Source organism: Pan paniscus, chromosome 1, assembly GCF_029289425.2.
Source record: "Pan paniscus chromosome 1, NHGRI_mPanPan1-v2.0_pri, whole genome shotgun sequence".
In the NCBI taxonomy this organism is placed as follows: domain Eukaryota; kingdom Metazoa; phylum Chordata; class Mammalia; order Primates; family Hominidae; genus Pan; species Pan paniscus.
This window is the reverse complement of record NC_073249.2, coordinates 112,226-139,723: the sequence shown is the minus strand read 5'-3', so window position 1 is coordinate 139,723 and position 27,498 is coordinate 112,226. Positions and strand designations below refer to the sequence as shown.

General features: G+C 45.6%; 1 protein-coding gene and 1 non-coding gene across 9 annotated transcripts; one reads left to right on the top strand and one right to left on the bottom strand.

The window, feature by feature from the left end:
* Positions 1–241: 241 nt before the first annotated feature.
* Positions 242–19,562, top strand: PGBD2 (piggyBac transposable element derived 2). 8 transcript variants are annotated; one of them, XM_063596446.1, is made up of 6 exons: positions 242–386; positions 7,121–7,220; positions 8,149–9,118; positions 12,762–12,825; positions 13,385–13,505; positions 15,548–19,562. In XM_063596446.1, the coding sequence occupies exons 5-6, from the start codon at positions 13,498–13,500 to the stop codon at positions 17,307–17,309; spliced, it is 1,770 nt and encodes a 589-aa protein (XP_063452516.1). In that variant the 5' UTR covers positions 242–386; positions 7,121–7,220; positions 8,149–9,118; positions 12,762–12,825; positions 13,385–13,497; the 3' UTR covers positions 17,310–19,562. The 8 variants fall into 8 exon arrangements, with proteins under 8 accessions (XP_063452516.1, XP_063452513.1, XP_008960887.1 ...); XM_063596443.1 differs by lacking the exon at positions 13,385–13,505; XM_008962639.6 differs by lacking the exons at positions 8,149–9,118; positions 13,385–13,505.
* Positions 11,632–11,737, bottom strand: LOC112438858 (U6 spliceosomal RNA). The gene has a single exon (XR_003027174.1). It is a non-coding gene; the product is annotated as a U6 spliceosomal RNA (small nuclear RNA).
* Positions 19,563–27,498: the final 7,936 nt, after the last annotated feature.

Below are 27,498 nucleotides of genomic sequence, written 5' to 3'. Positions count from 1 at the left end.
GAACCACTACCCTAGAAAGTCCCCATGCTCTCCTGATTAGGAAGGAGCGAGGAAGGTTTCCAAAGTAGGACAGGGGTGGGAGGGAAAGGGAGAGTGGCGGGAAGAGCTGGCCCGCTGGGGTGGGTTATTTCGGCCGTTCTGGCCTCGCAGGCGTTTTCGGGATCCCTCTAGGCGCCGCGGAGGTCCTGGAGTCTCGATGGTCGCTCGGGCCGGGGCGTGGCCTGGCCCGGGGGCGTGGCATGGAAGGCCGGCCGAGGTGCCGCGAGCCCTCTGGTGCCGGACGTTGCGCGGCCGCGACGCCCGACGCCAACGCAGGCGCAGCGCTCCGATTCGGCGCGGCTCATGGTCCGGTTCGGGCTCGCGAGTCTCCGTCTGGGGTAGGGCAGGTAGGCCTCAGTGTGCTCGCGCTGCAGGCAGGGCTTCGCTTGAGTACAGGAGTGGTTGGCGTTGATGTTGCGTTTTCTCAACGGCGGCATCCGAGGAGTTCGTCCTCACTGCTGCGCGCCGACCGTGGGCTGGCGGGACCAGGACAGGAACAATGGGATTCCGAGGGCCGCAAGGGGGCGCTCCTTCTGCGGGTTGGGGTGCGAGGCCGGAGGCCGGGCCGGCTGAGCGGGAGGCGGAGCGGGGTGGGTGGGGACCAGGGCGGGGTCGGGCTAAAGAGGGATGGATTCAGGGCGGGGTGGGAGGGACGAGGTCAGGCTCGGGCGGGGTGGGCGGGACTAATGAGGCGGGCGGCCTGAGGCTGGCGGCGGGACTGCGAACGCCACGTCACATCCTGGGGCGGGGTGGCTCTGTGCCGGGGCGCGCTGGGGGCGGGTCGTTTTTAACTGCGTCTGCCTGGGAAGCTGCTGAGGTTTCTGAGGGTCTTTGTTTGCCCTTCTTTCTCTTTTGCTAGTGAGGTGAAGAGAAGGGAGGGTTCTTCCGTATCCCACAAAAGCCATTCTGAGCTGTTGGGTGAAGGGGTGGCCTGCCCTTCCACACCTGTGGGATATCTTGTCAGGAGGGACGGGAGACTGAGAAAAGAAATAAGACACAAAGTATAGAGAAACCACAGTGGGCCCAGGAGACCGGCACTCAGCATACCAAGGACTTGCACCAGCACCAGTCTCTGAGTTCCCTCCGTTTTTATTGATTATTGTTTTCATTATCTCAGCAAGAGGAATGCGGTAGGAGAGCAGGGTGATAAGGAGGTCAGCAAAGAAACATGTGAGCAAAAGAATTTATGTCATAAGTTCAAGGGGAGGTAGTATGCCTGGATGTGCACGTAGGCCACGTTTATGTTTCTCTCCGCCCAAACATCTCAGTGGAGTAAAGAATAACAGGGCAGCATTGCTGCCAACATGTCTCGCCTCCCGCCATAGGGCAGTTTTTCTCCTATCTCAGAATTGAACAAATGTGCAATCGGGTTTTGTACGGAGACATTCAGTTCCCAGGGGCAGGCAGGAGACAGTGGCCTTCCTCTATCTCAACTGCAAGAGGCTTTCCTCTTTTACTAAAATCCACCTCAGCACAGACGGGTGTCGGGCTGGGGTACGGTCAGGTCTTTCTCATCCCACGAGGCTGTATTTCAGATTATCACATGGGGAGAAACCTTGGACAATACCCGGCTTTCCAGGGCAGAGGTCCCTGCAGCTTTCTGCACTGCGTTGTGCCCCTCGTTTATTGAGACTAGAGAATGGTGATGACTTTTACCAAGCATACTGCTTGTAAACATTTTGTTAACAAGACATGTCCTGCACAGCCCTAGATCCCTTAAACCTTGATTCCATACAACACATGTTTTTGTGAGGTCAAGGTTGGAGCAAAGAGATTGGGGCAAAGTTACAGATTAAGAGCATCTCAGGGCAAAGCAATTGTTCAAGGTACAGGTCAAAATGGAATTTCTTATGTCTTCCCTTTATACATAGACACAGTAGCAGTCTGACTTCTCTTTCTTTTCCCTACAGTTAGGCACCTGGCTCAGCTTTGGGGCATTTACATCTATAAAATGTCTTTTGAATAATTTTTATCTTGAATTAATTTCAGAGTTTCAGAGTGTTTTGAAACAAGCAGAAATTCCCATGTACGGTTCGTCTGGATTTCCTAGGGGTTAACATCTTATTTTACAAAACAGTCAACAAAACCAGGATATTAACACCTACAGGCCTTATTCGAATTTCTCTACTCTCACCTATTTCCATTTTGTAATTTAGGTTCCAAGACAGCGTTTAGTTGTCCTGTCTTTCCTTGGAGAAATTTACATTTTAAACAGCAGCTCTCCCGCCTCCCAATCCCCTAGGACCCTTTAGAGTGGCCTGGGGAGCTCCAGGTCTCACACCAAGTTGCTTTTTCTTTGCTGAGTGCCTGGGCCAGTTCAGTTGAGAATGCCCAGTTGGACCTCCGGGCAGCTCGTGACCACCCTCTGTTCTTCCTCCCAGTGCTGCTAGGCGTAGTGAATGGCACCTCTGTGCACCAGCCATAGGGTGCCTGAAATCTAGGAGGCTTCCCCGATCAGCTTTCTCCCCTGCCCTACCCCCTCAACCAATTATCCAGGCTTGATGGTTTTACATTTTAAGTCCTCCTTAAGTGTGTCCATTTCTCTCCATAGGCCCCACCCTTTTGCTGTAGCCTTTTTGTCCATCTCCCTGCATCTATGTTGGGGCCTGCATACTCCGTTGTCCATACTGCACCCAGAATAAGCTTGTTAACATACACCCTTCCTTCTGTTATGCTCTTCCTGTATTTTTTTTTTTTAAACTTCCCATAGCTCTTACAAAGACAGGCCTCCTTAACAGGGTCTTCAAGTCTCTGCAGGGCTGGCACAGCCTCCTGTACCCTGTCCCGCAGATTCCTTCCTCTGGCCTGACTGCTTTGCTTCTCCTGTGCTGTGCCTTTTGCCTGGGGTGCTATTCCCTGCCTGCTGAGGGAATTGTTACTCTTTCTGCAGCTCTCCATCATTTTGTCTTTTCCTCAGGGAGATATTCTCTGACCTCCCTGACTAGATCAGTTTCCGTTTTACGGGTTTTGATAAACACCTCCTTCCTTCTTAGCCCTGTCATAGTTACAATTTTATGCATATATACCTGGCACCCAGTAGATACTTCAGATGTTTGCCAAACGAATGAAAAAGTGAGTGTGGCTGCCTAACAGCCTCTATCTAGACATTATTCCCTTTGTGAGTTTGCTTGGTATGTAGGAGCACTGGTTACCCATGTCCCCTTCCTCTGTTGGTTGTCTCAGGCAGGGCAAGAAAGGTGGAGGAGCCACATGTGAGGGGATGGAGGGCCTGGGGAGCACAGTCTACAGACTCCTGAAAGGTAGAATGGGTTTTTGCTGAGCTTCTTGCGTATGTATCCCCCTCTGACCTGGTTGAGTCCACTGTATTAGATTCTTCACTGACAGGTATTTCCTATGCGTGGTTTCAGAGACTCTTTTAGGAGTATATTTTAGTTAGGGTCAAGCATATATCAAGAGCTTCTGGTTCTTTTCTAAATAGTTGTCTCAAAGCCAAATAGTAAAGATGAAAATGAAAGTCTGCAGCAGGTTGAGATGGACGGGGTGCCCTGGAGTGTGGCCATTTGGCTCTGTGGCATGATTAATTTGGTTCAGCAAGTATTTATTGAGGGCCTGCTGCATGCCAGATGCCATGTTGCCTTTTGGGGATACAGAGGTGGGGTCGACCTGAAGATGGATTATTAATTTCAGTCTATTGTGGTGAAAGCTGTGGTAAGAGGAAGACTTGATTGGAAGCTTGATGGATGAGAAAGACATTGCAGGGGATCCCATAGGCAGGGAATGGCACCCCAGGCAAAAGGCACAGCACACAAGAAGAAAGCAAAGCAGTCAGGCCAGAGTAGGGAACCTGAGGGAGACAGGATACAAGAAACTGGACCAGCCCTCAGGAGTGGTCTGAACCTAGAGGCAGAACTGGGTGGGGATGAGGCTGGGGACCAGGCTGTGAATGGCTTTGATTTTATTTCAGAGCTTGGTTGGATTGTGACCCAGGGCAAGTTCTTGGTAGGCTGTGAAGATGGGCTCATGCCCTAATGGCTGGAGGCTGTCAGTCTGGATGTTAGCAAGTGGATGGGGCCAGCCTAAGGCACAGTGGAGGAAAAGGTGGTAAACTGCTGAGAGGTGAAGCAACTGTGACATGGTAACACAAGTCAGGCTTCTTGACCCAAACCTGGCTGGACCTGGGGAAGAAGTCAGACTGTTTGAGTTTTATCAGTCATACTGACGCATCCTTAATCAAACATAATTTCTGCAGCAAAATGTATGGATATTTATAGTAACAGAATTAGACATTATGAAGAGCCTCAGGTCAGTCCAGGTTTTGCTGCCAAAGAGTTTGTTGCAAAGTTTTGAAAGAAAGTTCAGTTTTTAAACCATATTTGGCTTTTGGAATTGCAGGTGAGGGGTTTTGAACCTGAAATTATAGTTAACACTTGGGAATCCAGGCCTGTTGTGTCTGCTTTACACACATTGACTCTTACTGTTTTCACAATGCAGTGAGGGTAGGTACCATGATGATCCCATTTTACAGGTGAAAGACAAGGGCACCAGGAAGTCTCTTTGGTAAGTGACTTTCCAAAATCACACAGCTCATCACTGGTGGCTCCATATTACACATTTTTCCTGGGCTACAGACTTGTGAAAGGGGGTGGGGAGAGATTGAGGGACTGAGGTCTTTCTTCTGCACCTCACACACCTGGCATCTGCCTGCAGCAAGCCTGCCTTAGTGCCAAGAAAGTCAGAGCAGAAGGGGAGCTGGAGCCCCACAGACATCACAATCACACACTTGGATTTACTGAAAGCCCATGGGGACTCATGTCTGTGATTACTGGAGCTTATGATCTAATCAGGTGATGAGCTTTTCTCACAAGCCATAGAGGAATTTGTTTTTTTTTAACAAAAGAAAAAAACAGCTTTATTGTGGTATAATTGACATGCAACAAACTGCGTATATTCAAAGTGTGTAATTTGATGAGTTTTGGCATGTGACCACACCGTGAAACCACCACCACAACCAAGATCCTGAACATATCCATCATCTCCAAGAGTTTCCTCCTGCCCCTTTGTAATCTTTCCCTCCCAGCCCTATTTGCCCCCCCATCTCGAGCACCCACGAATGTGTTTTCTGTTACTATAGGTTAGCTTACATTTTCTAGGGTTTTCTTTTCTTTTTCTTTTTTTTTTTAGTATTTACTGATCATTCTTGGGTGTTTCTCGCAGAGGGGGATTTGGCAGGGTCATAGGAGAATAGTGGAGGGAAGGTCAGCAGATAAACATGTGAACGAGGGTCTCTGGTTTTCCTAGGCAGAGGACCCTGCGGCCTTCCGCAGTGTTTGTGTCCCTGGGTACTTGAGATTAGGGAGTGGTGATGACTCTTAACTAGCATGCTGCCTTCAAGCATCTGTTTAACAAAGCACATCTTGCACCGCCCTTAATCCATTTAACCCTGAGTGGACACAGCACATGTTTCAGAGAGCAAGGGGTTGGGGGTAAGGCCATAGATTAACAGCATCCCAAGGCAGAAGAATTTTTCTTAGTACAGAACAAAATGGAGTCTCCTATGTCTACTTCTTTTTACACAGACACAGTAACAATCCGATCCCTCTTTCCTTTCCCCGCATTTCCCCCTTTTCTATTCCACAAAACCACCATTGTCATCATGGCCCGCTCTCAATGAGCTGTTGGGCATGCCTCCCAGACGGGGTGGCCGCCGGGCAGAGGGGCTCCTCACTTCCCAGACGGGGCGGCCGGGCAGAGGCGCCCCCCACCTCCCAGACGGGGCGGCGGCTGGGCGGAGGCGCCCCCCACCTCCCTCCAGGGTGGGGCAGCTGGCCGGCTGGGGGCTGCCCCCCACCTCCCTCCCAGAAGGGGCAGCTGGCTGGCCGGGAGCTGCCCCCCACCTCCCTCCTGGACGGGGTGGCTGGCCGGGTGGGGGCTGCCCCCTACCTCCCGGATGGGGCGGCTGGCCGGGCGGGGGCTGCCCCCCACCTCCCGGACTGGGCGGCTGGCTGGGCGGGGGCTGTCCCCCTCCTCCTGGATGGGGCGGCTGCTGGGCAGAGACGCTCCTCACTTCCCGGATGGGGCGGCTGCCGGGCGGAGGGGCTCCTCACTTCCCAGATGGGGCGGCTGCCGGGCGGAGGGGCTCCTCACTTCCCAGACGGGGCGGTGGGGCAGAGACGCTCCTCACCTCCCAGACGGGGTGGCGGTCGGGCAGAGACACTCCTCAGATCCCAGATGGGGTCGCGGCCAGGCAGAGGTGCTCCTCACATCCCAGACGGGGCGGCGGGGCAGAGGTGCTCCCCACATCTCAGACGATGGGCGGCCGGGCAGAGACGCTCCTCACTTCCTAGACGGGATGGCAGCCGGGAAGAGGCGCTCCTCACTCCCCAGACTGGGCGGCCGGGCAGAGGGGATCCTCACATCCCAGACGGGCTGCCGGGCAGAGACGCTCCTCACTTCCCAGACGGGGTGGCGGCTGGGCAGAGGCTGCAATCTCGGCACTTTGGGAGGCCAAGGCAGGCGGCTGGGAGGTGGAGGTTGTAGCGAGCCGAGATCACGCCACTGCACTCCAGCCTGGGCAAGATTGAGCACTGAGTGAGCGAGACTCTGTCTGCAATCCCGGCACCTCAGGAGGCCCAGGCGGGCAGATCACTCGCGGTCAGGAGCTGGAGACCATCCTGGCCAACACGGCGAAACGCTGTCTCCACCAAAAAATACAAAAACCAGTCAGGCATGGTGGCGCGCGCCTGCAATCCCAGGCACTCGGCAGTCTGAGGCAGGAGAATCAGGCAGGGAGGTTGCAGTGAGCCGAGATGGCGGCAGTACAGTCCAGCCTCGGCTCGGCATCAGAGGGAGACCGTGGAAAGTGGGAGACGAGGGAGAGGGAGACCGTGGAAAGTGGGAGATGAGAGGGAGAGGGAGAGGGAGAGGCGCCATAGAGGAATTTAAGTGTGATGTCATGTGGACCAGAGGTGGTCAGAGGCCCTGTGTATGGATAAGTTGGGATGCAGGCTGGCTGGGCTTTGAAGAAATTCAGGTAAATAATTTTATAAGGATTTTATAAAGAGATTCTTTATAAGGGACACAGACTGTTACATGTGGAGATGACCTAATTTTCTTCTTTTAGCTGTGCAAGATGTGTCTGTTCTGGAACATCACAGATGAACATCTTTTGCTTGCGACTCCCTCATCACTGCAGAGCAGCATTCCCATCAGGCTCTGACTGGGTCAGCTGGAGAGTATTTGTTCAGGTGTTTCTTTGCCAGTGTCCCTGTGCCTGTGTGTGTTTGTGTGAGTGTGTAAAATATACATACCAAAATATATAAAATGCACAGGAACAGTTTAAAGAATAATGAACAACTCTGAATGTCCTACTCAGTTTAAGAAATTGAACCTTATGAAAACTTTATTTTTTATTTCCATGTTTTTGGGGAATAGGTGGTATTTGGTTACATGATTTTTTTTTTTTTTTTTTTTGAGACAGAGTCTCTGTCGCGCAGGCTGGAGTGCAGTGGCGCAATCTCGGCTCACTCTAAGCTCCGCCTCCCGGGTTCACGCCATTCTCCTGCCTCAGCCTCTCGAGTAGCTGGGACTACAGGCACCTGCCACCATACCCAGCTGATTTTTTTGTATTTCTAGTAGAGATCCATGTTAGCCAGGATGGTCTAGATCTCCTGACCTCATGATCCGCCGGCCTCCACCTCCCAAAGTGCTGGGATTACAGGCATGAGCTACTGCGCCCAGCCCAAAGTTTCTAATTTTTCTACATCCTTGCTGATACCATTTTCTGTTTTCTTGATAGTGGCCAGCGTAATGGGTGTAATGTGATATCTCATGGTTTTGATTTGTATTTCCCTTATAAGTATGACTTTTAAAACTTTCCTTAGGTAGTTTAGTTTTTATTCCTATTTGTTATATTTGGTTCTTTTTAAGTGTGCTTGACCTTTTTTTTTTTCATTTCAGATTTTATGTTTCTTGTTCATATTGTTTCTTACAATATATTAAACTATATATTTTGTATTCTATGATAATTATGACATCTGTAGTCCATGGGTCTGATTATGCTGTCCGTTGTTTCTGCTGACTCCCATTCATGGTACTTTATTTCCTTGTTTACTTTTTTATTTCCTTGTTTATGACTTTTTTTTTTTTCAGAATGTGAATTCATCTTTGGAACTGTTATCAGTGGAGCTCTTCAATGTTTTGTTCGGGATATAGTCCTCCAGAGAAGTTTTATCTGTTTTTACTATTCCTGGGGAAGCACTGCTAATGAAGGGCACTTTGGGTTAAAATTTTTACTTGAGTTTATTGAGCCCATTAACCAGTATCAATTGGCCTCATAAACCTTCATAGTTACAAGTTCTTAGGAGACACTCCATCCCTGACTTTTATCCAGTGGTATGGTTAACTCAAGCATGTTTATTTTCTGGCCTCTTCTTCAGAGTTGGGTTACTTTTCATTTATCCTTGTCTCTTGGGTGCAGCCCTTTCATAGGCCCTTTGTGCAGGCCTATTTTCCTAGCCCTTTGTGCTGGCCTACCTTTAGTTTCCTCTAGCTTTTATACTCCATATAGTTCAGAATAGGAGGCTTAATGTCACCACAATTCATGAGAAGTCCTCAGAGTGAAAGCTAGCTGAAGACTCCCTTGCTCCTTAGGGCTCCCAGATTGATTTTGCTTTTTGACCCAGTGAGATTCCATATTTTCTTGTCAGGTCAGTGCAGCACTTAAAATTTTATCCAGCTCTTTAAGTTTTCATCAGGAGAGATTTTTTGGGATCTGTGGTCTGCCATACTGCTGGAAATGGAATTTAGGCATCTCATTTGCTGGGTGTCTTTTCTACTTCCCCTTACTCCTGAGAGCCACCTTGAGGCAGGAGTGAGGGGCCCATAGGAGTGGAGGTCATTGATTGCAGGAGCTACATTTTCTCTTATCTTCTGTGTCTGCAGAACCCAGGCCAGGATCCACCCCACAGGACATGCCAGCCACTGTTACTCCCTGACCACAAAAGCTTGAGAGTGAACCTACAGAGACTAGAAATTGGGTAGCTGGGGAGAGGAAGGTAGAATTACATCAGGAGGATAATATACTTGTCATCCTTTCTGGAGGGCTAGCGGGGCATAGGAGGTGTGTTGGAGCAAGATTGATTGTATGTATGTGCATGCATAACTCTTAGAATTGGCTGCAAAGGGGCAGACGGAGTCAGAATTTGCTGAGTTTGGTTTGCTTTTATGGGTTCATAGGTAGACGATTCAGTGAACTTCCTGGCAGGCTGGCAGGGTAGAAGTTCACTGGTGAGGTTGGGCTTAAAAGCTGCCTGAGATAGCATGGGGAGTCTGTGGGATTAGTCCTTTGGTAAGGGCTCTTGCCACACAACATTGAAGTCGTATTTTCAGGTTACCAGGACAACCAGTTGATGATGGGGTCATTTGGGCCATGGTTGGCATGTGGGGTACTAAACAACTCCTAACACCCTTTTTCCTGGCCACATAGCATTTTCACTTTATCACTGTCTATGTGCCTTGTGGTTTGGGAGCTGTTGGTTGGCCCCTGAGAACAGCCCACTGAACATCCATTCACCTCCTCCTGGTGGATAAAGGAGAAAAGGCTGGAGGCATTAGTGTTCCCCTGCTCTGTCCCTGTTATGGGAGGAAATGCACTCGAGGAGCTACTTTACTGCGTATTTTTGCATTCAAGGCCCTGGGTTCTGTAGTCAAGTCTTAAGGACAGGGGCAAGTGACCCTTTGGTGATACCTGCCTGGAATGGGCTCCGCTAGGCGATAGCAGAGGGGGCAGAGGCCTGGCGTGTCTAATATATTAGAGAAGATTAGGAAGCAGACCTGGAGAAGATTAGGAAGATGATGCTGAGGGTTTTATTTTAGCCTTCAGGAGAGGCCTTTGGATTCTCAGAAAAAAAAAAATTCTCAAGGCCTCTCCTGAGGGTTCTGGCCCAGCTCCTGTGTCTGCTGGATCCTGTAAGCAAGCCCTGTGCGTATATATAATATAGATTAGACCCAGCTACTATGTAAGTGTTGTATATACAGTTGTGATTAGGTTCAGCCTCCCTCTGAGTGTGCTTTGGTGTACAGTGGAGATCAGATGCAGACCAGAGCAGATAGTATTCATGAAATGGTCTCACAAACAACAAAAGGAGGCTGGTCTGTGAAGGGCATGCTCTGAGTAGCTGACAAAGGGGACCTTGGCTCAGTTATCGAGAATTGGTCAGAAGCAGAGTGACTGAGCTGACTTCAGGGCCAAGTCGGGCTTCATTTGGCGGGGGTGAGGTAGGAATTAAAATGAATTTTAGACAAGTAAGGCCACGTTCACCTGAAGAGTGTTGGCACTTGTTCTTTGTATTTGGCACTGTTATAGAAGGGTTACATATGCATATGTCAGGCAACCATGAATGCGATAGCTACAGATACAAAAGGACCTATGTGTGTTGCCTTGATGATGACTTGCATCACAAACATTGAAACTATTGGTGATGTAATTTTTCAAAATGGTCAACAAGTGTTGGTAAAGTTCTGATAAAAAGATCTTCATTTTCTTTACTATTAGTATGTTTACTATATTAAAATTGTGCAAAAGATGTTTTATATTTATGTAAATCTGAGTTTGGTTCTAAGCCCAAGTTAAATCATTGCACTTAGGTTTTGGCAGGACAGATGGAAATTGTGAGGGTGTGAGACAGGTGTGGTTGTGGGACTGCTGTAACCCTTTCCACCCCTCCTCCCATTGTGACCACCAACCTTCTCCCCCAGCAAATTTTAAAGCACCCTCTGGGTGCTCTACTTCCTCTGTCCACTAACTGCCACTGTTCTGGGTGCAGCAGGAAGACAGAGAAGGGTATGACACCAGGTGGGAGAGCTATTGGAGATGTGCAGAGAGGGGTTGTTGGTCTATTCTTGCGGTTGTAAAAGTGGCCCAGAGTGAGTTGTCCAGGGAAATTAAAATGCATAGAAAGTTTAATATCTTAAAATGAGAAGTTAACTTGAATCAGCTGTCCAGGTGGCTTGCCAGCAGTCATCACCATTTTGAAAATATTGGCATGGGGTCCCTGTGGTGCTGAGATATTTCCTTAGCTGGAATCCTTGTGGAAACTCCCATCATCATTGTGTGCACGTGCAAATCCCCCTACTCCTATAATTAATTTCTGTGAGCTCTGGATAAACAGGGATGCTTCCTGACTTCTGTTTGCATTTCCCCCCAGTATTACTGCATTTTATCAGTTTACTGACAGGGTCAGGGCGACTGGTTTTCCATTAAATTATTCAAGCGTGACTGTCTAATCTCCTGGAAAACTAATTAGATGCCCTTGGACACTAACACTTTCTAAATCTGTTGTGATTTTGTTCTGCATCGCTGGGCAAGTCACTTCTTTCCATGCCTCAGTTTCCTCAATGGTTAAATGGGGGTTACTACAACCTCAAGTAGATATGAAAGGACTGAAATGCAAAATGCTTAAAACAGTACTCTGCACTTAAGTGCTCACTTGCTAAAAGGGTTTCTAATGTCTTTACTCCAAAATATTTCAAACATACAGAAAATACAGAGAAAAATATATCAACATCCATGTCCCCACCTCCCAGATTTAACACATATTAACACATTTTGCCATATTTGATTCAGATTTTTTTTAAAATATGGAACACTTATGAATTTGCATGTCATCTTTGTGGACAGGCTATGCTAATCTTCTCAGTATTGGTCCAATTTTAGTATATGTGCTGCCGAAGTGAGCGCTCAGATTTTTTTTTTTTTTTTTTTTTTTGAGATGGGGTTTCACCCTTGTTGCCCAGGCTGGAGTGTAATGGCGCGATCTCGGCTCACTGCAACCTCGCCTCCTGGGTTCCAGCGATTCTCCTGCCTCAGCCTCCTGAGTAGCTGGGATTACAGGCATGTGCCACCACGCCTGGCTAATTTTGTAGTTTTAGTAGACACGGGGTTTCTCCATGTTGGTCAGGCTGGTCTCGAACTCCTGACCTCAGGTGATCTGCCCGCCTCGGCCTCCCAAAGTGCTGGGATTACAGGTGTGAGCCACCGCGCCTGGCCAGAGCACTCAGATTTTATAAAAAGAACTAACAGATCTGGTTGGCCTTCCTCTCCCCCCTCACCCCATCTCATCTTCCACTTCCTCACTCCAGTTTCCCTCCCTCCCCTGTGGGTACCCCTTCTGTGAAGAGCTAGTGTGTAGCCTTCCAGTTCTGGTTTTATACTCCTTCCCTGCACATAGTATCTGCTGAGAACACAGGGAATTTCTTGTGGGTATTTATAGTTATATAAGTGGTGTTCTACACTTATTCTCTGCAGCTTTGTTTCATTAAGTGTCGTTTTCAGGATCTGTCTGCTGTCTAGGTAGTTCATTTTTTTAAACTTCTAATTAATATATTCATTTCCCAGTTGGTAGTCTTTTAGGTTTTTCTGATGTTTAGCTATTATGGATAGTGCAGCGGGATGTTCTACTGGCGTCTATTAGTAGAAGCCAGGGATGCCGTTAAACATCCTAGAATGCAGTGGAAAGCCCCCTGCCACCCCACAAGGGAAGACTCATCTAGCCCCAAATATCATCTACTTTAGAATGTATTTTGGTGTGAGTTGTGAGATGAAGGAGTTTGTTCTTTTCCCTCTGAATAACCGGTTGACCCAGACACTATTAAGGTAGTGAATCTTAAGTCAGATATATTTTTCCCTTAAATGGTAGAAAAGATCCTGTTGCCTTGCTTCTTAAGATACAATTTTTTTTAAATTGACTTTTCTTGTCTTACAGGTTCTTAGACTCTGTGAGTAAAGGCAGCTTCATCTTCCCAGTTCATCATGGCTTCAACATCCAGGTAGGAGTGCCGTTTGATCAAATGTTTTATTGAAGAATTTATTCCCCTATGCTTTTGAAAGGCCAGGTCCATGACATTTTTAGCTCTTGGCCTCAGTATAACAGTTGGTGTCCAGGAAGTATAAAGGAAGAAGGGAGAGGAGATGGGAGAAGAATGGGAAAAATGGGAAAAGGCTGACAGTTGCATGGTATGGGTGTGGTTATGTAGCGCTAATGTTTACACTCGATAGAAAACCATGACTTCACTTTCCTCATCTTTCAAGATAAAGACACCAGATGGTTACTCCTGGGGCCACCTCAGTCCCCGCAGGCTTTCTCATGCCTGGGGTTTGAACAGTCATGTGCAGAAGTTGTTTGAGAGTCTGGGGGTGAGCTGGGGCTTGGGCAGTCAAGCCTGGTAGAGACCTGGAGCTTGCAGCCTTGGCTCTGTCCCTGTGAACTGGGTGAGGACAGGTCAGGAAAGCGTGAAGATGGCTGCTGTCCCCCTTACTCCAAGGTCCATGAGAAGGGCTTTTAATTTTCTTTCCCTTTAAACCGGTCTCTTTTCCTGGCCCATGCAGAGCTTGGATGAGTGAATACCTCACCTCCCTGGAGGTCAGCATGGCAGCTGACAGTCAGTCTCCAGGAAGTGAGGTTGGAGTGAATTTCTAATGCAGCCTGAACTCCAAAGTCCATGGGCAGGTCTGTACTGATGCAGCTTCTGTGGTAAATCCTGCATCCTTCCTTTGGGATGGAGGGTCCTCACGTAGAGGTTGGGGCCTGCAAAGGGGCACAGGGAAGCTGCAGGGACCTCTGTGCCTACTCTCCATGCTGAGTCCATTCTCATAGCCAGGGTGACGTGTTTACAGCCTAGATATGATTCCTCACTACCCTGTTCCATGGTTCACCCCCACCCCTGGGGTACCTATGGCAGCTGAACACTGGAAGTCCTGGCCAAGGCCTGTGGAGTCCTGTGGGGCCTGGTTCTCTCTGGCTCTGCTCTGCTCTCTTGTCCTCATTGCACCTGCAGCCTCGCTGATCTCCTTGCCGTTCTGCAGATGTTGAATCCCTTCAGTGTCAGGGCTGTGTGCCTGTGGTTCTTTCTCTCTGCCTGGGACATCTTGTCTCCAGCTGTCTGTAGGGCTCTTTCTCTCACCTCCTTCAGGTCCCCCACTCTGTGAGCCTTCTCTCACCATTCTGTCCAAAATAGCAGCCCTAGCTCTACCCCTTTGTTGCATTCTGTCCTTATCCGGGATGGCATTCATTGCTACCTGACACCATCCTGCGTAGCTACTTGTCTGTTGATTTGTTGTCTGACTCCTCCAATTAGAACTAAAGTGCTGTGCAGGGTGGGAGTGGAGTGTACCCATCGCCAGCCCCTGGGCAGCACCCGCTCACTGTCTGTGCTCAAATGCAAGTACAGAGAGTCTCCCACTTAGCGTGGTTCAACTTAAGATGGTGTAAAAGCCAGATACATTCTGTAGAAACTGTACTTTCAGTACCCATACTGTCACTCTGTTTTTCACTTTCAGTCCAGTAGTCAATAAATTATATGAGCTATTTAATACTTAATTATAAAATAGGCTTTGTGTTAGATGACTTTTTTCCCAACCATAGGCTAATGTAAATGTTCTGAGCACGTTTAAGGTAGGCTAGGCTACACTACGATGTTTGGTAGGTTAGGTGTATTAAATGCATTTTCGACTTATGACATTTTTAACTCATGATGGGTTTATTGGGATGTAACCTGATTGTAAGTCGAGGAGCACCTGTATCACTCACCATCCATTTGGTTCCTATGTCCACAGGGCCAGAGAGTGTCAGGAGTTTCCATGTTTTCCAAATTGATTTGGCTTCTGAATTGCAGTTAGCATACAGTAGGATAACCGCAAGGGAGCTATCTGAAAATCCAGATCTGCTCAGTTCTTGAATTTGGGTAGTGAGAGTTCAAGTTGGGAGAGTTTGAGAATTTGAGGAATGAGGGAAACTTCTGTTTGTCAATAAGAGAGGGAAGGTATAGTAAGACAAATGTAATTGCAGAGCTCCTAGGGCCATTGAGTCTGAGGGGACAAGAGTGGGTGTCACTGCAGCTGCCCAGGGCTCCCTGTTGCCAGTTTCTGTTATCTGGGGTGATGACAGCAGCATCTGGATTCATCACTAAAGGGACCCTCTGCTTTAGAGTACAACGTTTAAGAAGGAAAGGAAGTAGGTAAGACCCGTTTATTCCGTCTCCCATTGTTAAAATACTTCTGCACTTAAAAGCAGAATCTGTGGGCCGGGTGCCATGGCTCACGCCTGTAATCCCAGCACTTTGGGAGGCTGAGGCAGGTGGATCACGAGGTCAGGAGATCGAGACCATCCTGACTAACACGGTGAAACCCCATCTCTACTAAAAATATAAAAAAATTAGCCGGGCATGGTGGCACGCACCTGTAGTCCCAGGTACTAGGGAGGCTGAGGCAGGAGAATCGCTTGAACCCAGGAGGCGGAGGTTGCAATGCACCACTGCACTCCAGCCTGGGTGACAGAGCATGACTCCGTCTAAAAAAATATATATATAACAATAAAAAGCAGAATCTGTGTTTAGCTGGAAAATTTACTTACTAAATGTGGTGCCTTGTGGTGCCAGATCTGTGAAGCCATTCAAGTGAAAGTGTTTTATAGTGGGAGCACCCTCCTCTTTTCTGCTGAAGCATTGGCTTTCTGGCATGGCCTCTTCCTGATTCTGTTTCCTGTCATAACAGAGATGTCATTGCTGGGAGAGGTATCCACTCAAAGGTGAAGTCTGCAAAGCTGCTTGAGGTTCTGAATGCTATGGAGGAGGAAGAGTCCAACAACAACAGGGAAGAGATTTTCATTGCACCTCCCGACAATGCTGCGGGGGAATTCACTGATGAGGACTCAGGGGATGAAGACAGCCAGCGAGGTGCTCACCTGCCTGGCAGTGTGCTGCATGCTTCAGTCCTGTGTGAGGACTCTGGCACCGGGGAGGATAATGACGGCCTGGAGCTGCAGCCGGCCAGGAAGAGGCGGAAAGCAGCTGTGAAACCTCCGCGCGTTTGGACCAAAAGAGATATTCGTCCAGACTTCGGCAGTTGGACGGCGTCAGATCCTCATATTGAGGATCTGAAAAGCCAGGAGCTGAGTCCCGTGGGCCTTTTTGAGTTGTTTTTTGATGAAGGAACAATTAATTTCATTGTTAATGAAACCAATCGTTATGCTTGGCAGAAAAATGTCAATTTGAGTCTTACGGCTCAGGAATTGAAGTGTGTTTTGGGCATTTTGATTTTAAGTGGGTACATCTCTTATCCAAGGAGAAGGATGTTCTGGGAAACCTCTCCCGATTCACATCATCATCTTGTGGCTGATGCAATTAGAAGGGACAGATTTGAACTAATCTTCTCATACTTACATTTTGCAGATAACAACGAACTTGATGCAAGTGATAGGTTTGCCAAGGTCAGACCTCTCATCATCCGGATGAACTGCAATTTCCAGAAGCATGCACCCTTGGAAGAGTTCTACAGCTTTGGCGAGTCTATGTGTGAGTACTTTGGGCACCGGGGGTCCAAGCAGCTGCACAGGGGGAAGCCTGTGCGACTTGGCTACAAGATTTGGTGTGGGACAACCAGCAGAGGCTACTTGGTGTGGTTTGAGCCCTCACAGGGCACACTGTTTACCAAGCCAGACAGGAGCTTGGATCTAGGAGGCAGTATGGTAATAAAATTTGTGGATGCGCTTCAGGAGCGTGGTTTTCTGCCATATCACATATTTTTTGACAAGGTTTTCACAAGTGTTAAACTGATGTCCATTTTGAGGAAAAAGGGGGTGAAAGCCACAGGAACTGTTCGTGAGTACAGGACTGACCGATGTCCCCTAAAAGACCCCAAAGAACTGAAAAAAATGAAGAGGGGTTCATTTGATTACAAAGTCGATGAGAGTGAGGAGATCATCGTGTGCCGCTGGCACGATAGCAGCGTGGTCAACATTTGCTCCAATGCTGTGGGCATAGAGCCAGTGAGGCTGACCAGTCGTCACTCTGGAGCAGCTAAAACGCGGACTCAGGTCCACCAGCCATCACTGGTGAAGCTGTATCAGGAGAAGGTGGGCGGCGTTGGTAGGATGGATCAGAATATTGCCAAGTACAAGGTGAAGATCCGAGGCATGAAGTGGTACTCAAGCTTTATTGGCTATGTCATTGATGCTGCCCTCAACAATGCATGGCAGCTGCATAGAATCTGCTGCCAAGATGCCCAGGTGGACCTCCTTGCCTTCCGGAGATACATTGCCTGTGTGTATCTGGAGAGCAATGCTGACACAACATCTCAAGGGAGGCGAAGCAGGCGGTTGGAGACTGAGAGCCGCTTCGATATGATTGGGCACTGGATTATCCATCAGGACAAGAGGACCCGGTGTGCCCTCTGCCACTCACAGACCAACACCCGGTGCGAGAAGTGCCAGAAGGGTGTCCATGCCAAATGCTTCAGGGAGTACCACATCCGGTGACATCATGAGACATGCTTCTTTGGTTTATAATGAGATGTTTACAGTTAAATACAGATGGCAGTTGAGCACTTCTGTTTTGTGTTGGAAAAAAGACCTGAATTTTTAATGACTTGATTTTCTATTTTCTCCCTACCCACAATACAGTTATCTTTTTTATTGTGCTGTGTTATGCCTACATGTGATATAAATTAATATTTATATTCATTTATATTTATATTTTTGAACTTATTTATTTAAAGTTATGGATCACTTTTTATTCAAATAAAAGTTGTGCTTTGGGGTATATTTGAATCCTAGCAAGAATAATCAAAGGAAAACTTGCAAGAACAGTAAGAAGACTTTACCATTGCATGCCATGGTTTATAATCTAAGATAGGCAATAGTGTATAAATATCATGTAAATGTGATGGATTTCCTAATCATATTTATTTCATATTAATCCAAGGTTATCAAACTTTTGAGGGATAGATAATCTGCCTTGTATTTAGTCAGAGGGCTAGAGGTGCAGATTTCATATTTTCTTAATGAAAATATTTTCCTAATACACATATATCAATGTGGGATTCATTTTTGTAAAAATTATTTTTTTAATTTTGTGGGTACATAGTAGGAGTGTATTTTTATGGGTTACATGAGATATTCTGATACAAACATGCAATGTATAAAAATCACATCAGGGTAAATGGGGTATCCATCTTGTCAAACACTTGTCCTTTGTGTTTCAAACAATCCAATTATACTGTTAGTTATTTTAAAATGTACAATTAAATTATTTTTAACTATATTCACCCTGTTGTGCTAGCAAATACTAGGTCTTACTCATTCTTTCTATTTTTTCATACCCATTAACTATTCCCACTCTCCCCCACCCCCAACTACCCTTTCCAAGCTCTGGTAACCTTCTTTCCACTCTGTATGTCCATGAGTTCAATTGTTTTCATTTTTAGCTCCCACAAATAAGTGAGAACATCTGAAGTTTGTCTGTCTTTGCTTGGCTTATTTCACTTAACATAATGACCTCCAGTTCCATTCATGTTGTTGCAAATGACTGAATATCATTTTTTTTGTGGCTAAATATTAATCACACTTCATTGTGTATATGTACAGTTTCTTTATCCATTCTTCTGTTGATGGACACTTAGGTTGCTCCCAAATCATGACTATTGAGAATAGTGCAGAAAATAAACATGAGTTCAGATCTTTCTTCAATATACTGATTTTTTTTTCTTTTGGATGTATACTTAGGAATGGGATTCCTGAATCATATGGTAGCTCTATTTTTAGTTTTTGAGGAAGCTTCAAACTGTTCTCCATAGAGGTTGTACTAATTTACATTCCCACCAGCAGTGTTCAAGGGTTCCCTTTTCTCCACATCCTTGTCAGCATTTGTTATTGTCTGTCTTTTGGATTACAGCCATTTCTGCCTGGATGAGATATCTCAATGTAGTTTTCACTTGCATTTTTCTGTTGATCAGTGATGTTGAGCACTTTTTTTATACCTGTTTGCCATTTGTACCTTTTGTTTTTATTTTGAGATGGAGTTGCCTTGTCACCCAGGCTGGAATGCAGTGGTGCGCAATCTCGGCTCACTGCATCCTCTGTCTCCTGGGCTCAAGTGATTCTCCTGCCTCAGCCTCCCAAGTAGCGGGGATTACAGGCACCCACCACCACACCCGGCTAATTTTTCTATTTTTAGTAGAGATGGTGTTTCACCATGTTGGCCAGGCTGGTCTTGAACTCTTGAGCTCAAGTGATTTGCCCACCTCAGCCTCCCAGTATACATCTTTTTTTTTTCTTAATTATACTTTAAGTTCTGGGGTACATGTGCAGAATGTGCAGTTTTTGTTACATAGGTATACACGTGCCATGGTGGCTTGCTGCACCCATCAACCTGTCACCTACATTAGTTATTTGTCCTAATGCTATCCCTCCCCTAGCCCCCCACCCCCTGACAGGTCCTGGTATGAGGTTCCCCTCCCTATGTCCATGTGTTCTTATTGTTCAACTCCCACTTATGAGTGAGAACTTGCGATGTTTGGTTTTCTGTTCTTGTGATAGTTTGTTGAGAATGATGGTTTCCAGCTTCATCCATGTCCCTGCAAAGGACATGAACTCATCCTTTTTTATGGCTGCATAGTATTCCATGGTGTATATGTGCCACATTTTCTTTAGTCTATTATTGATGGACATTTGGGTTGGTTCCAAGTCTTTGCTATTGTGAATAGTGCTGCAATAAACATATGTGTGCATGTGTCTTTGTAGTAGAATGATTTATAGTCCTTTGGGTATATACCCAGTAATGGGATGGCTGGGTCAAATGGTATTTCTAGTTCTAGATCCCTGAGGAATTGCCACACTGACTTCCACAATGGGTGGAACTAATTTACAGTCCCACCAACAGTGTAAAAGCGTCCCTATTTCTCCACATCCTCTCCAGCATCTGTTGTTTCCTGACTTGTTAATGATCACCATTCTAACTGGTGTGAGATGGTATCTCATTGTGGTTTTGATTTGCATTTATCTAATGACCAGTGATGATGAACATTTTTTCATATGTCTGTTGGCTGCATAAATGTCTTGTTTTGAGAAGTGTCTGTTCATATTTTTTGCCTACTTTTTGATGTTTTTTTTTTTTTTTCTTGTAAATTTGTTTAAGTTCTTTGTAGATTCTGGGTATTAGCCCTTTGTCAGATGAGTAGATTGCAAAAATTGTCTCCCATTCTGTAGGTTGCCTGTTCAGTCTGATGGTAGTTTATTTTGCTGTGCAGAAGCTCTTTAGTTTAATTAGATCCCATTTGTCAGTTTTGGCTTTTGTTGCCATTGCTTTTGGTGTTTTAGACATGAAGTCTTTGCCCATGCCTATGACCTGAATGGTATTGCCCAGGGTTTCTTCTAGGATTTTTATGGTTCTAGGGCTTACGTTTAAGTCTTTGATCCATCTGGAGTTGATTTTTGTATAAGGTGTAAGGAAGGGGTCCAGTTTCAGTTTTCTGCATATGGCTAACCAGTTTTCCCAACACTATTTATTAAATAGGGAATCTTTTCACCATTGCTTGTTTTTGTCAGGTTTGTCAAAGATCAGATGCTAGTAGATGTGGATGTTGTTTCTGAGGTCTCTATTCTGTTCCATTGTCTATATATCTGTTTTGGTACCAGTACCATGCTGTTTTGCTTACTGTAGCTTTGTAGTAGAGTTTGAAGTCAGGTAGCATGATGCCTCCAGCTTTGCCCTTTTTCCCCAGGATTGTCTTGGCTATGTATGCTCTTTTTTAGTTCCACATGAAATTTAAAGTAGTTTTTTCCAATTCTGTGAAGAAAGTCAGTGTTAGCTCGATGTGGATCGCATTGAATCTATAAATTACTTTGGGCAGTGTGGCCATTTTCACGATATTGATTCTTCCTATCCATGAGCATGGAATGTTTTTCCATTTGTTTGTGTCCTCTCTTATTTCTTTGAGCAGTGATTTGTAGTTCTCCTTGAAGAGGTCCTTGACATCCCTTGTAAATTGTATTCCCAGGTATTTTATTCTGTTTGTAGCAATTGCGAATGGGAGTTCACTCATGATTCGGCTGTTTGTGTGTTATTGGTATATAGGAATGCTTGTGATTTTTGCACATTGATTTTATATCCTGAGACTTTGCTGATGTTGCCTATCAGCTTAAGGAGATTTTGGACTGAGACAATGGGGTTTTCTTTTCTTTTCTTTTTTTTTTTTTTTGAGACAGAGTCTCACTCTGTTGCCCAGGCTGGAGTGCAGTGGCGCGATCTCGGCTCACTGCAAGCTCCGCCTCCCGGGTTCATGCCATTCTCCTGCCTCAGTCTCCCGAGTAGCTGGGACCACAGGCGCCTGCCACCACTCCCAGCTAATTTTTTGTATTTTTGGTAGAGACGGGGTTTCACCGTGTTAGCCAGGATGGTCTGGATCTCCTGACCTCGTGATCCACCCGCCTCGGCCTCCCAAAGTGCTGGGATTACAGGCGTGAGCCACCGTGCCCAGCTGAGACAGTGGGGTTTTCTAAATATACAATCATGTCATCTGCAAACAGAGACCATTTGACTTCCTCTCTTCCTATTTGAATACCCTTTATTTCTTTCTCTTGCCTCATTGCCCTGGCCAGAACTTCCAATAGTGTGTTGAATAGGAGTGGCAAGAGAGGGCATCCTTGTCTTGTGCCAGTTTTCAAAGGGAATGCTTCCAGTTTTTGCCCATTCAGTATGATATTGGCTATGAGTTTGTCATAAATAGCTCTTATTATTTTGAGATACATTCCATCAATACCTAGTTTATTGAGAGTTTTTAGCATGAAGGGCTGTTGAATTTTGTTGAAGGCCTTTTCTGCATCTATAGAGATAATCATGTGGTTTTTGTCTTTGGTTCTGTTTATGTGGTGGATTACGTTTATTGATTTGCATGTGTTGAACCAGCCTTGCATCCCAGGGATGAAGCTGACTTGATCGTGGTGGATAAACTTTCTGATGTGCTGCTGGACTCTGTTTGCCAGTATTTTGTTGAGGATTTTTGCGTTGATGTTCATCAGGAATACTGGCCTGAAATTTTCTTTCTTTCTTGTGTCTCTGCCAGGTTTTGGTATCAGGATGATGCTGGCCTCATAAAATGAGTTAGGGAGGATTCCCTCTTTTTCTATTGTTTGGAATAGTTTCAGAAGGAATGGTACCAGCTCCTGTTTGTACCTCTGGTAGAATTCGGCTGTGAATCCATCTGGTCCTGGACTTTTTTTGGTTGGTAGGCTATTAATTACAGTCTCAATTTCAGAACTTGATATTGGTTTATTCAGGGATTCGACTTCCTCCTGGTTTAGACTTGGGAGGGTGTATGTGTCCAGTAATTTATCTGTTTCTTCTAGATTTTCTAGTTTATTTGCATAGATGCGTTTATAGTATTCTCTGATGATAGTTTGTATTTCTGGGGGATCAGTGGTGATATCCCCTATATACTTTCTTATTGCGTCTATTTGGTTCTTCTCTCTTTTCTTCTTTATTAGTCTGGCTATTGGTCTATTTTGTGGATCTTTTCAAAAAACCAGCTCCTGGATTCATTGATTTTTTTTTTTGAAGGGTTTTTCATGTCTCTATCACCTTCAGTTCTGCTCTGATCTTGCCACCAGCCCACCTCGCATCATCATTTACATGGAAATGTTGGGACTGAGGTGACCTCATGCCTCTCAGTTCCCAGCGAGCTTTCTCTCCCACTGGCTCTTAGCCAGCCTGTTAAACAGAAAATAATCAGACAAATAAAAAACACCCTAGTGTTCTAGAAAGTTACACATTATTGCTTGCTTACCAATTGTCTACCTTAGAACTTTGTTTTCCTCATACAGTCAGTATAATCGTATGTTTTAAATTTGGCTTTTGCCATTTTACAGTCCAAGATGCAGGACTTTGCATAGGGCACGGATGGATTTCCACAGTCAGCATAAGGATGGGAGGAGAACAGGGCAGATCCAGCCCCACTCAGTGAGAATTCTGGCTGGAGTTACTTGGCTGGACCTCACTCCAGAGAGAGGAGAACTTTCTCTGGACCAGCTACCAAGACAGCTCCTAGTTGGAAAATGTGTTCTTCTAAGGTGAGATGCAGCCCCCACTGGACAGGAAAACATCAGAGAGTTTTAAAAAGGAAAAAACCAAGGTAAGCCGTGGAGCTTCTTGACAGGGGACACAGAAGAGTCCACCCAGCTGGGGTGAATCTCGGTTCCCCAATGGGACGGCGTGTGGGAGCCACAAGTCACTGGCCCCTATAGCGTGGGAGCAGTGTGAGCCATCTGCAGTGGCATTGTCTCCTCCAGCAGCAGCATCCATCCAGAAATCCATCTCCCAGGTCTTGCTGGAGGTCATTCTGTGTGAAGTTGATGGAGCTCTTTCTTATGCGCTTTTTTTCTAAGTGTGGGAGAGCATGGCCTTCATGACTGCTGGCTTCCAGCACGTGGCGTGCAAACCCAAGCCAGGGTGTGTAATTCACTGTAGCCCTTGACAGAATAACGGGATAAAAGTCATTTTTTAATCTTCTATTTATTACCCTCAGCCAATTAACTTGTATCTACAGTAGAAAATATTTTGCCAAATTTTTTTTCAAAATGGAGAAATACCTTGCTCTTAAGTCTTTTAGAGGCACAGACTTCTCAATTTCATTAAATTAAAATCACTAAAAGATAGAAAAAAGTGACATTCACATATCAAAAGAAGTTCTCTTTGGTCAAAATACTCTATTTTGGTTTGAAATGTTTGTGAATTTTCCATGCATGTGTCCAGATGCATAGGGAGTTTATTCATTCAATTAAGTTAAAACATTAGATAACATGGTAAATTCAAAAAGCAAAGACACATTTTGTTTCTGTCTCTTTAACTGAGAAAACTGGTTGATGCCTCCTGTGTGTGAGCACCATGTAGCTGATGCAGATACAGAAACTGAGGTTTTCTTACTTGCTGCCGCTGGCCCTGGCACTGGAGGTTGGCTCCTGGAGGGCAGGGTGTCTGTTTTTCTTACCACTCAGCAAGTGCCACACAAATATACATGGGTGTCTCTGCCCTCTAGTGGATTCTGGCAGGAACTGGGAGCAAATGTGACTATAAAAAAAGTGAAAGATGTAAAAAATACGCATTATCTCCAGAGGGGATTTAATTCTAACGGGGGGCTTTTTTTTTTTTCTTTTTCAAATGGGCTGATGGGTAAAAATGCAAGACTGGATATGTTGGAAGAAAGCACACTGCATTTGCCTTTTGGCATCTGTGATGACTGAGTCCTTCCTCAGCGCTGCCACAGGGAGCACATTCACACGTGTGTCACACAAATACCAAGGTTAGGTCAAAAAACCAACTGTTACCTGGAGGAAGCCACAAAGACTATGAGACCAAGCCTTCACCTAGAAGACACTTGATAGTTCAGAAGCCGAGATCCTGCGAGGTGTCTCGGAGAACTCAGCTGTGACCCCGCACTGTATGGAAGCGCGGGCAGTGGGGCCCAGGCAGGGGAAGAGAATTGTCCACTGTTGAGCATCATCATTCTAAAACCCACATGCAATGCTATTGCTGCAAAACCGCTGACTGTTGAAGCCACAAGCCACAGAAACAGACTCCCTTTATGGTCCTCACTGTGCAACCGGTGGCTTTTCAGAAGATGAAGATTGAACATATTAATCATAAATTCAAAGCATCAGAAGAAATACTAGGATATTTTCTAACCTCTGCTACCATGACTTTTTTTTTTTTTTTTTTTTTGGCGAGATTCGTGAATTATTGTAAATAAGTTCACAGAGGGCAAAGTGCTCCCCTGAAGTCATCCAGAAAGAGGCAGGCTGCTAATCCCCACATCTGAGACATCTGTGTTTTCTTAGGATAATAAAGATAAGTGAAAGAGAGAGGGACAGAAATAGACAGACAGAGAATTGGAGCTAAGAGGAAACATTTTCAGGTTTTGCCCCCCAAAATTCCCAGTGAACATTCCCATTGCCAGCAGGGATGTTCCAAGGCCCTGGCTCCAGGATCCTGCTCTTTCCTTTGGTGACTCCTGTACAGATTTGGCATAGAAACAATATGGAACTTGTTACACTTCTCTGGACAAGTCATTATGCTTTTGGCTCACAGGCTCCACTTCTCTGGACACCCCTTCACCCTAAGCTTCAAGTAATTCAGCTTCACCCTTCAGAGAAGAGCTCAGCTGTCACTTCCTCTAAGGACCCTCCCCAGCCGCCTCTCCAGCAGAAGGGCCTCCACCTTGCTTTTTGCACATCTGTCCCTCGAGGTGCTGCTGTTCTCTGTGGAGCTGAAAAAAGGTGGTGATGCCCTGAAATTCAGCAAACTGCAGGGACACGTGTTGTTCTACCCCAGGTCAGAGTGTGTCGGTCATCACTCGATGCCACTCACAGACCACCAACTTCAGAATATCTAGGTGTAAAGCTCTGTACAAAAGTCGTAACATAATAATGTAAATAATTTTACATTATTATTAATAAATTATTTATATTACGCTATTACATAATGTAAAGGCTATTAAAACATATTTGTCTTCAAAGAATGGCCTTGGTTTCTGTGGGCAGTGTCTCCTTATGGAAAGGTAGTGCATTCCTGCTAAGTCATGGACAAAATGGGCCTCCAGGAGCTGCAAGCTGTAGTAGCAGCTTCTCGTCTACGTCCTTCACTGCATGATACTGTTGTTGACTTTGAAAGCTTCTTTCGGTCTAGTTTTATCAACAGAGCTAGTATTTCATGAAGATCTACTGCATACCAGGTTCCAGAAAGCTAAATGCCTTTTGTTTGTTATTACTCACTAAACACAAACCACAACTCTCTTCTCATTACTCACACAACAAAATTTAGCTGAGGAAGATGGAGTGACTTTCCCAGGGTCGCACAGCTACTAAGAGCAGAGTCATGTTTAGATTCATGTGGGAATACTGAACACTGAAATGAACCAGTGGAAACATCCTATGTTCCAAAAGCCTACTCAAGCCATTTGTTCTTATTTTAAGGAAAATCTTTATGCTAATTTTAAACTCCAAATACTTATGAATGGCAGAGATCTACAGATTTGATTCTGATGTAAGAAATGATGGTCACCAGCTGGTTACTGCTACCACCCCACAACCCCGAGCATACTGGATGAATGTCTAAGCCTTGTGGTTAGTGGGGACAATGCTGGTGGAGTCTGAAGTTGTCATGTGGTGACTCATGCAAGCTTAGGCAGATTTGGTGATATATGACACAGAGATGCAAAGAAATGTTGTAGCTGACACACACAGGCTGGCTCTGGGAGATGCAGAAGGAGCACGTCACCCAAAATAGAGCCAGACAGACATCCTTAAGGAAGGAGCAAAGGGGCTGCATCTTAAAGAATGAAGAAAGGATTTGTCATGAGAGATGGGGCAGGAAGTTCTTGAGAGGCAGAGGGAGAGCATGAGAATGTTGGGAAGGGAGGAGAGATTCTCGCACATCTGGGAAGCTGACAATCCATCAGCATGGCCAGAAGGAAAATAAGGAGGAGGAGCAGAAATAGATGAGGCTGGATATAGAAGCAGGGCTGAAGCTGTGTCGATTGTGGTAAAGAGTTGTGATTCTCTCCAGAACGCAATAGGTAGCATTCTAAACAGAGATCTTTTAAAACAAGAGTCAGCAAGTATTTTCTGCAGGGGGCTAAATGTTAAATATTTTAAGTTTTCCAAGCCATATGGTCTCTCTCTCAATGACTCAGCTCTTCCATTATACCATGAAAGTAGCCAGAGACATTATGTAACACATGTATTGGCTGTGTCCCATTACAACTTTACTTACAAACGCAGACTGTGTCAGACATGGTCCGTGCATGGTAGTTTGCCACACCCTGTTTTAGAAAGCTCAGGTTTATGATGTGATGGAGAATGCCTACAAGAGCTCTTGTTTTAAATGGTAGAGTGAACATACACTGGAATTCTATCCTGCTTGACCCAAGCTCTTGATAGCGAAAGGTAGAAAAGATAGATGGTAAATAGATAGATAGATAGATAGATGGTAAATAGATAGATAGATGGTAAATAGATAGATAGATAGATGGTAAATAGATGATAGATAAAGAAAATACATAGCTGTTCCAGAAAACAGAAATGGATAACTTCATGAATCAAAAGCAGAGTAATATACTTTAGAAAGGAAGCAGGCCGGAAAACCCACAGTTGCAAAACAAATAGAATTTCCAACTGCCTCTTGTAGCCCCTTCCTGGAAGTAGCCACAGCCCAGGGTGTTCGACTTCTTCCTCTGTTTTTTGTTTGTTTGTTGTTTGCTTTTCTGTGGGGTTTTTGTTGTTGTTGTTGTTTGCTTTTTTTAAAAAAAATTCCCTTTCCCTGCTTTTTGGTCACAGCAGCCTTTGTCACTTCAAACACCGCAACTGTTCTTTAAAAAAAATTATATCAACCTTTCAATTACAATGCAACATGTCTGAAACTTGGTATCTGGAGAGGTGAGTTGGACAAAGGAGCCCTTGTTACTGCACGTTTTCATTCTTCAAATTTCACCTTGCACGCAGTAACAGACAGTGCACAAAGCCACTTCCTTATGGACGGAAATTCTGAAATCCTTTTATGCCTGGCCTTTCCATCCTTCAACTTCCCCTCTCCCATGCTGTGAATGATTGTATTGGACATTTTTGTTTTAATGTCAGTGACAGGGGAACACAGGTAGCTCTAATATAGCTGTGACCCAGA